The sequence below is a fragment of the Corvus kubaryi genome, unplaced genomic scaffold (genome assembly GCF_017639235.1).
Source record: "Corvus kubaryi isolate FWS band 111438036 unplaced genomic scaffold, C.kubaryi_AGA036_p1.0 130, whole genome shotgun sequence".
NCBI classification, from domain to species: domain Eukaryota; kingdom Metazoa; phylum Chordata; class Aves; order Passeriformes; family Corvidae; genus Corvus; species Corvus kubaryi.
Window position 1 is genome coordinate 1,378,604 of NW_024580665.1, and position 13,647 is coordinate 1,392,250.

A 13,647-nucleotide genomic window follows, 5' to 3' on the forward strand; every position below is an offset into this window, starting at 1 on the left:
CAAAAAAAAAAAAAAGAGGAATGCCTATTAGAGCTGGCAATAATAGAATCATAAAATTTTTTAGGTTGGAAAGACCTCCAGGATCTTTGAGCTCCACTGTTTATTCCAGAGCTGCCAAGTCCCTGTTTATTGCAGTTACTGATGTGGGCTATTACTGCAAATAGGTATTTTGTGCTTAGCTCTACACATACAAGTAATCATAACATTTCCACAGTAATAGTTGTGCAGGCATTGCTCAATTTCATTAGTGAAGTCAGATGGTCCAACTTCTAGTTCTCTTTATTGCTCACAGAGAGGAAAATTAAATACTGGCTTGTTGGAAGTTCGTGACAATGTTGTCCCTCACATTCACTGAAGTCAAAGTTCATGGGCTGCCTTTCATGTTGGGTGGCAATAAAAAAAGTCTGTAAACTGAGTAAATACAGAAGTTGGTTGAAGAAATTAAAAGCAAGAAGCAACTTTATCCCTGCAGTAGTCAGTAGTTAAGTTAGTGAATGAATTCAGCTATTTTTGGTAGCAACTTTTTTCTTTTACTTTAGTACACGATATTGTTGTCTTTTTGCTCTTGGATTTTCCAATCCAGGCTCTTCTATGAACCTGTCACTACACCTTGTGGACATACCTTCTGTCTCAAATGTCTGGAGAGATGCCTGGATCACAACCCAAAATGTCCCCTGTGCAAGGAAGGGCTCTCAGAGGTAATCCTTGGATTTTTTCAGCATCAGTTCAAATGCAAGTGATAGGAATGACTTCACTTGCAGACAGCCTTGATATTTCCCAACACAAAAGAAATATTGCATAACTTGGGAAGAATGTGACTTTTAAAATGCTCTTGTGAGTGGCCAAGCATGGCTAGTCTCTGTTCAAACCTTAGGACCAGGCCTGTACTTAAAAAATCTGTAGGTGATTTTTACTTTCCAAATTTCCTAAGTAAATGTCTGTAACACAGGGAATAGTTAAAAAACTGACTCTTCGCTGGCAAGTTTAACAGATGATAGAATCACAGAAATCAGTAAATGGGGGTAATGGATGACTCCCTTTTCACAGGGACCATACACTATGATGTGCTGGATGTTCTCTCTAACTGCTTGTGTGTGTTCTTACTGCAGTGCTTGGCTATGAGGAAATACTGTAAAACAGTGCTAATGGAGGAGCTAATAGCCAGATATCTTCCAGAAGAACTCACTGAAAGGAGGAAGATTTATGAAGAGGAAATAGCAGAGCTTTCCAAGTATGTAATCCATTTATGTAAAATCCCATCTCTAATTCTGCTGCTGTTGGCTGTGAATGGCTCTGGCTGCTATGGAACACGAGCTGAGATGCTGATGGTGCTTCTTTCTCTGTATCGTGTGATATCGGAGAGCAGGGTCCAGGTGAAACCGTGCTTGAGGGAGCATAAAACTGGACACTGTGCTAAACAATAAAGAGAAGTAGAAGAAATCCAGAAGGTTGCTTTATAAACAAAGTAAAAAGCCATGTGCCTGCTTTCAGTGGACCTCTATGAGTGAGACAATAGGTAGAAGTAGTCCGACAGGATGGGGTTTGGAATATACTGGATAGGGAAGAAACGGGATTAAGGGAAATAAATAAAAGCAATACTAGAGATACAATAATGCTTTTACTAGCAAATCAAGAAATCTTAATGAAAAATTTGTCTGCTATTAAGTAGTATATAATTTTCTAGAGTATTTAGTCAGTTAAAGGGAAAATAATTTTAGGTTTTACTTACTTCATTAAGAATTTTATTCTAAAGATGTTATAATTTCTATTTAAAGATGTCATAATTAAAAAAAATATGTTACTACGTGTTTTATACCTAGTCAGTTGTGTGGTAAAACATCATATCTGATTTTTCCTTTCTTTCTTTCTTACAGCCTAAATAAGAATGTTCCCATATTTGTGTGTACAATGGCTTATCCTACAGTCCCATGTCCTTTGCACATCTTTGAGCCGTGTTATCGGCTGATGATCCGGAGGTGCATGGAGACTGGCACCAAACAGTTTGGGATGTGCATCAGTGACCCTGTCAAGGGGTGAGTGAAAAGCTTGGACCATGTGAGGTATCCACTTAGTCTCGAGCCAGTGGAGAGGTGCAGAAAGGTCCATGGCTGTAATATCTGTGGTAGCTTTCCAGTAGAGAAAGTTTCTTCCTAATCATGCATGTTAAAGACGTTGAGGAGACTGAAGTTTTTCTCTTGGGCACTTGGGTTCTGACTAATATGCTGGTCTGTTCTCTCAAAACACTCATAGCTGAACGTGTGTAATATGTGATTGAGCTGCAGACCTCCTGTAACACATGAAAAGAAAGTGTATTTTTCTGCTGCTTTCCAATCTACTGAATGTTTTGGCACAAGAAATCGAAATGGCAGTAAGGTGTGTTCTTGGGCTTAATTCCTTTAAACTATGGGATCTCTTTATATTGTCACTGTTCTGAATATAGTGGAGACTGCAGACGTATAACAGGACCTTCATAAGGACTGGCTGAGCATTTACATTGAACCATTTACAGTTAGTATTAGGTAATTTGACTTCAATGTGTGACTCTCTGTTTAGCTTTCTTCCCTTCTTTTTATGCTATAAACCTACTGGGTATGTATACACTGTGAAAAGTACAATTTGCAGAAAATACCCACCTGCAAAGTAAAATCTGCTGAAATTGTGCAAAAACATTTTTCTTCATAGATTTCCATGTCCTTCCATAATGCTAGTATTCTGAATTGCACTTGTCCTTCTGTACAAATTGACTTGAACATATTAGGATTTTGGAGAAAGTCTGCTTCTGAGCTGTATAACTTTCAATTTCATAAGATGTTCCTTGTATTCCAAAACATCCAGTTAGCATTAATCAGATTAGACAGTCTGGATCTTCCTGATAGTTTTGCAAACAATTGTGGTATAATTTGAACTACAGCAGGTCAGTGCTATGAACAATAGAAATGAGCTGACATTGGTAAATACCTTTGTGGTAGGGACTGGCTGTATGGCAGCTCTGTGGAACTCAGGGTGGAGAGAATAAGACTTGTTTACTTGCTTTTGTTCTGATTTCAATAGGTTTGCAGATTATGGCTGCATTCTGGAGATAAGAAATGTTGAATTCTTTGCTGATGGTCGCTCTGTTGTAGACAGCATTGGCAAGAGGAGATTTAAGGTGATCCAGCACAGCCAGCGGGATGGATATAATACAGCAGATATTGAGTACATTGAGGATCAAAAGGTAAATTTAGAAATATTTCATTTAAACCGTATTACATGTGAAATTCTAAGCATGTATGTTTTTATGTTTTTCTTTCTTTGTAGAAGTTTCTAATAAACCAAATTTGTGGTATTTAATAACTGCTCATGGTTAAGGTGGGAAACATAAGAGTTAGCACATGCATGCACACACACTGCCGATGTACTGAAGAGTGTTTCCTAGAGGTATTTATCAGAGGACAAGATTAAGTGAATCCAGGATGAGATCTTGCTGCTCTTCTGGACAGAATAACTGCAATTTATAAGAGGGTGGAGGGGGAACCTGACACCATTTTTATGGAAGCCAGTTAGAAAATCTCCATTCAGGTAAGAAGCAGCAGGATTGGGTGCACCATAACCTTCAAAATTGCTTGTGTTAATTCTTAAGAGCTTTTGGTGTGCAAAGGGAAGATAAAATGTCTACTCTGAGGCTCTACTGATTTTTCTTTTTTTAAAAAAGCTTTGCATCATCTTTTTTCCGTTTTCACATGATGTTTGTGTAAAGGTTTTTTGATACAACAATCCAGAAAGTGCTAATTCTACAAATAGGTTTTTTTGGTTTAGAATACAGGTAAAGTAAAGAATTTGGGTAGGGAAGGGGCATCAGAAGGGGAAACACCAAATGAGCTCTCAGTATTTATCCCAGAACTTTTCTGGCATGCTTTTTTTTTTCCTTTTCCTTTCCCCTACCCACTCCAGAAAATCCTAAAAATGCTATGCCTTCCCCAGCATGCAGACTGAACTAACAGTAACCTTCCCCCTCTCATTTCTCATTCCAGGTGCAAGGACAAGAGTATGTTGCATTACTTGTTCTCCATGACTCTGTCTATGATCAGGCTTATATGTGGTTTAACTCCCTCAAGCAAGCACTCAAAAGTCGAATTCTCAGTCATTTTGGTCCAATGCCAGCTAAGGATCCTGACCCACAGGTATCCAGAATCAGTGGCTTATGTAACTTTTAGAGACAGAAATAGCAGGGATATCCGATAAGCTGGCAGGCATTGTGTTCTAAGATGAAAATATGAATACTCTGCATTTACCCCACACAAACTGAGCCTCTAAATTCTGTTGCCACACACCTGTGGTAGCACAGTTGCAAAGAAAAAGCTCATATTTAATGTTGATAACTTTCTGAGACTATTTATCTCACTGCATTAATCTCAGGAGACTGAACTGCCTTTTTGCCTGCTCTACTTCCCCAATTAAATGACTGAGAAGTAAATAGGCAACTGGAAACTTGTTACTTTTGTTAAAGGACTGCAAATGGTGGGGTCCTAAAATAACAGAATATAACAACAAGAGCTAAATAGTGTCATAAAGTATGGAGAAGGAAGGCAGGAATCCTAAAGAGCTGGGTCAGTAATAACATATGGGAAAAATAGATTTAAAAAAATGCAGAAGGCCCACTCTATATGTTGTTGTTACTAATAGAAATGCCTTTTACATCCTATTTTTAGGAAAGGTGCCACTTGTTTGTAATCTGTTTCAGGCCAACCTGTAATCACAAGCAATTAGGCTGGCAATGAAATTATCTACTTGCTACATTGCTATCAAAAACTGTGTTCTCAGAGTTAAATCCTCAAGAATAGGACCTTACTAGCTGTATGAATCCTGACTTCTAATTTTTTTTTTTCCCCACTGACTGCAGGCTAACCCCAATGGGCCAGCCTGGTGCTGGTGGGTCCTGGCTGTCCTTCCACTTGAGAACAGAGCTCAGCTCCCATTCCTTGCCATGAAATCCCTCAAAGACCGCTTGAATGGCATCAGACGTGTCCTTACATTCATGTCTCGTACAAGATCACGGTGATGGTGAGGAGCAGAGCTGGGAAGTCTCCCACAGTCCTTGACTGCAGACTGTCTCTTGTAACTTCATCTAACTGCAATAATGTCTTACAGATTTGAGTGTCAGGATGTTTCAAGCCTGAATTTCAAAGAGAATGAGTTATAAAGAGCAGGGGATGTTTATGGATACTTCAATAGTTTCCATTTGGAACTGAGACGAGTATTCAATCACTGCACTGCTAAATTAGTAACAAATGTGATAGAACAAAAAGTGATCTTGTTTGCCATAAACCTTTTAAAAATCTTAAGGTTTTTTTTAATTTATTTTATTTTTATTTTTTAGTGGAAAAGATAAACTGTGCAGTTTAATGTGAAGCAGAAACAATAAGGTTAATGCATTATTTCAGTGAACTGCAAAGTCTTTTATTCAAATGGTTCAGGTTTTATATAGCATTGTGTAAAATAATGTTCACAACTTCTGTTTGATAATTTATTTTTGCACTATGATTGTTTTGTTTCAAAGTGTATATTATTTATGTGTTCATTCACTAAAGGAAAGTGAGCTGCTCTATTTATAGTGTTTTTACCCTGTATTTATGACTGGGGGCAAAAATTATGATTCTAGCAGTGCACAAGCAACTGCTTTGTTAATTTTTCAGTTATTTGTGTTCAAATACTTCAAATATTTTTCTACTTATCCCCAGTTCTACCGTAGCTTAAGAACCCCCTCAAAGCATCCTGCCTTGAAGTCTTTGAATACACAGATTGTCTGAGTTAATTCAAGCAGAGCTGTTGAAGGTTGATCCTATGCTTGTGGCGAGGTTCCTGATACAACCAGTCAAGCATCTGCTTAAGCATAAGTGTTTAAGTGCTTGCGTAAATTCAAGTACTGGTGGTTGATGTCAGTGGGAATTGACCATAGTGGTGACAGAAGGATCTATCCTCTAATATTTCACCGAACAGAGTAACTTGAAGTTGAATTTATATCTGAACTCCTTCTTTCAAAAATGGACAATGGCTACAAACAACTGTGAAGAAAGAGCTGCAGTATATGAAAATTGGCTTATCCTAGAGAAAACTGGAAGTACTGGTGTCATTTCATTGTAGGTTAATACATAGATTTCTTTTTTTTCCATCAACTCTTGTTGCTGTTAAGATGAGTTTTATTTCTTTTAATTGTTTGGTGGGATTTGGCTTTGGAGTGTGTGTTTATGGGAGGGGGAGGGGGGAGTTATTTTGAACTGTAGGACTCAGAGGGCAGTTTGTGTCACATAAGAAGGAATATGTTGTAATAAATGCTATTTATTTCACCCCAATCTTCAGGTTTCTGTTAGCTTCAAATCTCTACCCAGCCATTACTTTTCTCTTAAGAGATTGGGTAGCATTGCTAATAATAGTTATCTCCCAAGGAAAGCAAGTGAATTTTAGCATGATTACTTCTAGCCATAATGCAGGTAAAAATAGGGCAGAAATGAGAACAGGAAGTATCTTGGGTTTGATTTTCTTTTTTTTTTTTTAAATCAACAGTTCATACAGTTGTTTTGCTGCTTTTATTGCTTACAGTGTAACACTTTCTGGGACTGCTCTTACCTTCATCTGATTATGACTTTCACTGGTTTCAATGTGAGCAAAACTGGGCCTTTTATTCTAAGCTACTCTTCTCCTTTTCAGTGGCAAAAACTAGAATGAAGTGAGACTGTTATGGAATGATATAAACTTATTTGGTTTTTTTACCCAGGATAGCGCTCTGCCATTTCATGCGTCTATGAAAAAAAATGTGGTAGAATTTAATATAATTTTTGTGTGCTTTTCCATTAGCTCATCAGAATATTTATTAGTTAAAAGTAATTTCCATACTGTTATGTTTCCAGAAAGCTACCTTTGTTCCCATTTTGTTAAATTCTCTAGAACTTTTTTATAAGGGTACCAAAGAAACAAATGGAAGACAAACATGCTTCACCCTTGTGGTGCTCATGGAATCTGTATCCTGTTTGCATTGAGCTACTTTAGAAATGTTATGACTTCCTTCCATACTGCTGGATTGCTGCACTTCCTCCATGGGTGGTACTTGGCATGCTGTAAACAATGTATAAAAACACCTACACGTTCTGAACAGTACCAAGTGATGGTGGCTGACACCTGCTATGGCATTTTGTCTTTGTAAGTCAACAACAAAGCAATTTCTACTTGTGTGGAAGTAAAGCTGCATTAAATGCAATTCTTCCACAAGCCATTATGCACTATTGCAGAGCATAAGGGTCTCATACTGCTCCCACAGGAAAAAAAGCTTCCACTTTTGTTACTCTTATCTGTGAGAAAAGGACCTTAAATATCTTATTTAAACTTTTTTCTCACTGATGTCATTATTTTTTTACCCTGCATGCTGTGTCTTCTACATACTCATTCTATTTGATTGTTTTAGAAACTGTCATGGAAAAAATCCTTGATTTTTAAAATGAATATTGTCTTTTCTGCCTTGAATATTAGCCTTGAGTAAAGCTGCCAGAATTTCCTAAGCAGAGACTCGTGTACATGCCCTGCATTGAGAATGCCCAGTGCATTTGTTGCAACCTGGAAACACCGGACCCTACTGCATGTAATGCACACAGGTGATCTGCATATGCACAACAAATCAAAATTCCATCTGTACATGTACAATAGCATTCTCTCTGGGGCTGCTCTATGGCCACACACATCCTAGACTAATGGCTAAAGTCTACAAATTCCATCAGAAATGAAAAACAATACTGAGAAAGATATTTGCTAGAGAACACAAACCTGTCAAGGAAAAACTGGAGAAGGAATACCCTTAGCCTTCATTATATTGAGATGGTAAAGTTTCAGTAATGATGTTTAAAACCACAAAAATCTAGGTATGCCACACTATCACTGATTTTTTTTCAGTTGCATAAATAAGTACAAGGAAGTAAATGCAACATTTATCACAGGCATGAATAAACAGTTGAACCAATTTAAAAATACCTTCAGTTTAATTATAGAAACAGCATTGAACAAATAAAATGCTAATGGGGGGAGGGAGTATTTTATTTAGGCTGCTCACATTTTTCTAGACACCAAAGCCAGTTTGATAACCAGTCTTGCTCATCTGCTAAAAACAAAAAAGACGAACAAACCAAATCATGACTCAAACTTGCATTTCCTGTGTGGTCAGAAGTATTGATTAATTGCTGTGGGGGTGTAAGTAATGCATAGGCTGCTTACACAGTAGTTCAGTAGTTTTAATAATGAAATGATAAAATGGTGTGATAGGCCTTTAAGCTAAGTCTTAAGTGACATTCTGGTGTTAGTTGTAGAAGTTCCTCTTGCTTTTTTTCTGTAATTACTTTAAGTGCTGATATCTTCCATTATATTGTAGCAATAAGAGATACCAGCTGTCAGACTGAATGGCTGATGTGTTGCTCAGCCTGTCCTTCTGCCCTGTATGACTACTTACTGACAGAACACCTCAACCATGGATTTACTAATCCAAAGATTGCTTTAGTCTAAAAAAAAAAAAAAAAAGCACGTGGATTTGGATGTAGCAGGTCTGTCTTAATCTGTGCTGTAGAGAAAGAGCTTCATAGAGTTGAGTTCTGTTTTAGATGGTCTTTTCATATAATCATAGAATCCCGGGATGGAAGGAACCTCAAGGATCAGCTGGTCCAAATTTTCTTGGCAAAAGCATGGTCTAGACAAGATGGTCCAGCAGGCTATCCAGCCAAATCTTACAAGTGTCCAATGTTGGGAAATCCAGCACTTCCCTGGGAAGATTATTCCAATGGCTGATTGTTCTCATTGTGAGAAATTTTCTTTTTTGATGATTTCTACTTGGTGCTGAAGTTTTACTGGTGTTTAAATCAATGACAGACAGGAGTTGTATTTAAATGCAATGTTTAGAAATGGAGAACATGTTCACAAACACTTATTTAAAGAAGAAAGTGAAAATTAACTATAGGGTTTTTGTGCATAAAACCCCTGTGGACTATGCACTTAGGGTAGTGCTCCCCGTTTCCCCCAAGTCCTACATCAGATGAACACAGTCCCTTTTTTCAACCCCTGCTTAGTTCTCATTTAATTCACAACTGAACCTGTAACTAGTACAGCACATAGTTTAGGAGCTGGGGTTTATTCCAAAGCCCAGTAAACCACTGAAAGTCTTATGGCTATAGAAAAATGGTAGTTTGAGCAAAGTCACTCTCTTAAAACACTTTGCTAAATAAATATTGTCTGAAAGAAGAAAGAAACTAATCTGCTCAGATAGGATTAAAATGGTGGATAATAAAAACCTGAAGTATTACATTGACTTACTCATCCAGGTATCATGTGAAGTGCTTACTAATGTTGGATTTTCATAAGGTCTAAAGTAACCCTCACATAGAAGTGCCTGTATTCTGTTATTGCCATTCTTGAGCTTTTTAATAGTCATAGCCATATATTTTATAAATATAAAACATATGCACCTTTTAATCTTTACATTCAATTTGCAGAACAAAGGTTTACAGAGCAGAAGTGTAGCAAAAACAATGTAATAGCTTCTATAATTCCCTGAGGAGGAACGGGAGAAGTACAAAAATGAGGAGCAAAAGACTATCTGTGTAAGATGTCTTAATTTGGAACCATATACTTGTCCAATTTAATTCCATCAAGCTATGTGGTTACAAGAGTGCCAGAAATATATCTATCAAGCCATTTTAAATAAAAAGTTTTGTGGACTTGTATATTCCATTTGTTTGTAAAACATCCTTTTGTGCACTGTAATGAACTTGAAATGAAAAGTTATACTCTCATATCACTGGACAGAGTACTGTTCAGCTACCTCTATATAAGTTTGAAGTAATTGGTTTTTTCTGGATTTGTTTGCATTGTCACATAAAATATATTTTAAAAAATCATAGTCCAAAGAACCTGTATGTGTTTGTAGATGTACTTATAACTATGTTGTACCAACAAAGTCTGTGTGGAGAGTTGTTTCCTAATTAAAATTTTTGTGTTCTTTACTCTTTGGCTTGCATAACAACTACAAAGGTGAACAAATATTACATGGGAGCTGTTTTTTGTAGGTGTTTTAGATAAAGGAACAAAGAACAACTCCTAGATCCTGCAGTTACACAACAACACTTGAAGTGAAGAAGCCAAACCATAGGAATTAAGTTGTTCAAACCTCAGATGCTGTAAAAGAGGACAATATGTGCTGCTGCTTTTTTTGGATTTTTTGGGTTTGGTTTTATTTCCCCTCCTCTCTTCCTTTGTTGCTGTGATAAAGTAAAAATAATGGGAGCTGAAGAAGGCCTGGCTTACTGCACTACCCTGCACTTCTCTGGGCTTTGGTTCCTCTGATGCATTACTGTTTGCTTTACAGATTGCTGTGATTTAAACCTATGACCAGGGTACTTTTCATTTACAGTCTCACACAAGAATGCATCCCAGCCACATTTAAACTGTGTCTGTGTGGGAATGAAAGGACTGTTTTCAGTGATGACCATTTAAGAAGTTCCATAGGGCTATCAAACTCAACTTCACAGAGAAAGCTAGATAATACCTTTATTCATAAACCTCAGATTAAGAGTTTACAAAAAATATGAAGATTTGAAAAATGTTTGCAAGTTTACATATGTATGGGCTGCTTCTTTTGCCTTGTCACTTAAGCAAGATGTAGCATGCTTGTGACTTGCTGCCTAAGCCCCAGCCACTGCTGGGGTAACAGGTTGCCTTCCTGGCCTCTTAGGTAAGCTTGTTCAGGCTCTGCATTTACTTCAGAATCCAGGGCACAGGCTAAGGCCTATGGTGAGCCTACAACTCATGTCAAGGCCTGTGTTATATGTAACAAAATACATTTGTGTCTGATCAGAGGAAGCTTTGGTTGAAGTGCATTTTCATCAGGAAATAGTAAATAGTCAAAACTGAAGCTTTTCTTGGGAACGTGTTGATTTAAGCTATTGTTTTTAAGTCATAACTTTAGTTTTGAAAGCTTTAAGAGCAGTTATAAAAAAGAGGGGTCTAGATGCAATATGAAACAGAATTTAACCCAAATATAGGATAGCAAAATATTTCCCAACTACTTTCTCACTATGTCCTCGTTTTATAACAGTGTACCTACACAGATTGATTCAAATGATATTTGAAATATGCTAAAGTCATCTACACTTACATAATGCTTCATATTAAAATGATCACTAGCAATTTTGGATGATTTCTACCCTGTAAAGCAGTTAAAGGAAAACCACTGCTTCCAGTCAGCCTTTGCTTCCCCGGTTCCCTGACACAACACCCTGTCCTGACTTTGCTGTGAGTGGGATCAGGACCCTGTGCCATACTGGGCAAAGGGAAGGACTTGCCATGGGGCAGCTCCTGGCTGAGACCTGCCACAGCTTTGAAAATGTTGTCAGTAATATGCTTTTATTCTGTGAATGAGATGCCACAAAATCCTGGAACATCTCTTAGTGTGCCATAGTTCTCTGTATGACTGGGTGAAAGATACAATGGCAACAGTTTTTATCTTCAAAAGAGGTGCTGACTTCGTAGTTTCCTCTGCTGTAGGAACCATGGATTGCCTGGTCTTTGCTCCATACTACTCACAACCAAGGGCAAGGTAAGGAATGCCATCTCTCAGCCTCTTGGCCACATGTACAGATGAAAGAAGATGGAAACTGCATTACTAAACTATTGTAGGGCTGGGATGGGTTTTTAACGGTCTTTCTGATTTTCAAACAGGCTTTTATTATCAGTCACTAATACCAAGTTCTCTAAAACCTACACAACAGAACTGGTTATGTCACGCTTACTAGACAAGAGTAATGTTATATTTTAACTACACAGATAAATTGTATATTGATACCAAAAATTAATATACAGAGGCTACTAGAAAACTGATGTAAAGACCAAGCTTTGGTATGAAGACCAGCTTTCAGCTGCCACATACTGAATACTTTATTTCTTAGGATAGGATGACTTTCAAGTAGTTAAAGCCCAAAAATCACTGGCTGAAAGAATCTATGTAAGGAAAGCATGCACATGCTGTCAATATCAGTTTTATGCCAGTGTAACATCTTTTGTTTCAGTAGATCTGCTCTTCATTTATAATTCCATATAAATGAAAGGAGAATTAAGCTATTTATGTAAGTGACTTTATTTATGTAACTGACTTATGCTGTATTATGTGATGGCAAAGAAAACCAAGCACATGTCTCTTCTGTGTTTTCTATGAGCTACAGAATGATTTTGTAAAAGTAATGCTAGCAATAAACAGTTTTTTCTATGTGACATTAGAAATTCATTCTCATCCACAGGGACGTTTTATCATGAGTAGAATACAGGGTAATAGATGATACGATAATGTGGAAGGGTTTTAGCAAGTCTGCAGACAGTCTAGAAAATGTGAAAGCTGCACATCACAATTTAGACTGCAAATCAGTTCAACAAAGCAATTGTTATTCAGGCTCTTCCTTGGATGAGTCAGTGATTTGTACTGTGACTATTAGTACTGGATGTACCATCTAAAATTCATTTTGAAAGATTACTGAAGCATTAATGATTTTAAAATCAGTTCTACAAGTATTTTTTTATCAATGATAAGTCCAAACGCTATCAGGGCTAAAGAGCATACACAAGGATTTTCAACATAGTGGAATTAGGGGGGTTTTTTACATGCTTTTACATTGTTTTTTACCCCTCAGTGAATGATGACTATATAATATTTAGGAAATCAGGGTCAGTAGAGTAAACCTTTCTGTAGCAATGTGGCAGACACACCTTTCGTAACTCATAAAGTCACTACTGGAAAGGCACAACTGGGTCACAGAAGTGCATGGTGGGATGCTGCTTTCCAGTTATGCAACCAGGGTAACTAAAGGTTAGAGCAAGTACTTGAATAACGAGCTTTTTGCCAGAAAGAGTCGAACAGAAAACCACAGTGTTTTTAAATGCTGGCTTCTGAGCAGCAGCCACCTAACGTGTCTAGTTAGGAGTCATCCAACCGAAATAGAACCGGATGCGTCAGAACTTTGAAGAATGGCAGTTCAACATCCCAAAAGAAAAATACATCTGCTTGTATTCCAAAAGCAGATTCTACCGGTTCTCTCATTCCCACAGATGATACTAGAGACATTTGCAGCGTGCTGCTCCACTTTTTCTCCTGGCTCACTGTAACTGGCTTTATCACTCATATCATCTTTTTACTTTCTCCATCATCCAGCAACATTTCCAACTTTAAGGAATTCCACAGTTTGCCCCGTTCTCTTTCCTCCTTCTATGCATATGTTGCTGGATTACTTCTAATAAACATAATTAGTGCAGAATTCTTACCTAACTTCTGACAGAAGAAAGAAGAGAGAAAGGAAACTGTGTTTCCACACTACAATGATTTTCTGAGGTTTGGGGGGCTAGGACCATAGCCCAAGGGCACAAATTATGACATAACCAGCAACTAACTCCCATCAGGTTCAGGGATATTAGTTACAAAAACTGAAGGCTATTGCAAAGAGACTAAAGAAAATGATAGTCTTTTAATCACAATTACATGTCCTGTTACAGCTGCACACCAGATAAATATATTAATCAAAATGACCTCATTTTAGGCATGCGTAGCAGTGTGTTATATAACCATGTTAAGTATGCTATTTTATTTCCCTCCCGCCA

General features: G+C 37.5%; 1 protein-coding gene across 3 annotated transcripts in view; it reads left to right on the top strand.

The window, feature by feature from the left end:
- The window catches only part of LONRF3 (LON peptidase N-terminal domain and ring finger 3), a 20,292-nt gene extending 10,282 nt beyond the window's left edge, over positions 1-10,010 (top strand). For 2 of the 3 annotated variants that reach the window (XM_042028058.1, XM_042028051.1), the window contains 6 exons: positions 584-698; positions 1,110-1,231; positions 1,875-2,033; positions 3,052-3,214; positions 4,011-4,160; positions 4,880-10,010. In XM_042028058.1, coding sequence (XP_041883992.1) covers positions 584-698; positions 1,110-1,231; positions 1,875-2,033; positions 3,052-3,214; positions 4,011-4,160; positions 4,880-5,038 — 868 coding nt within the window. In that variant the 3' untranslated portion in view covers positions 5,039-10,010. Of the gene's footprint in view, positions 1-583; positions 699-1,109; positions 1,232-1,874; positions 2,034-3,051; positions 3,215-3,297; positions 3,559-4,010; positions 4,161-4,879 lie in introns of those variants that run through there. The other variant, XR_006016067.1, reaches the window with a different exon arrangement.
- Positions 10,011-13,647: the final 3,637 nt, after the last annotated feature.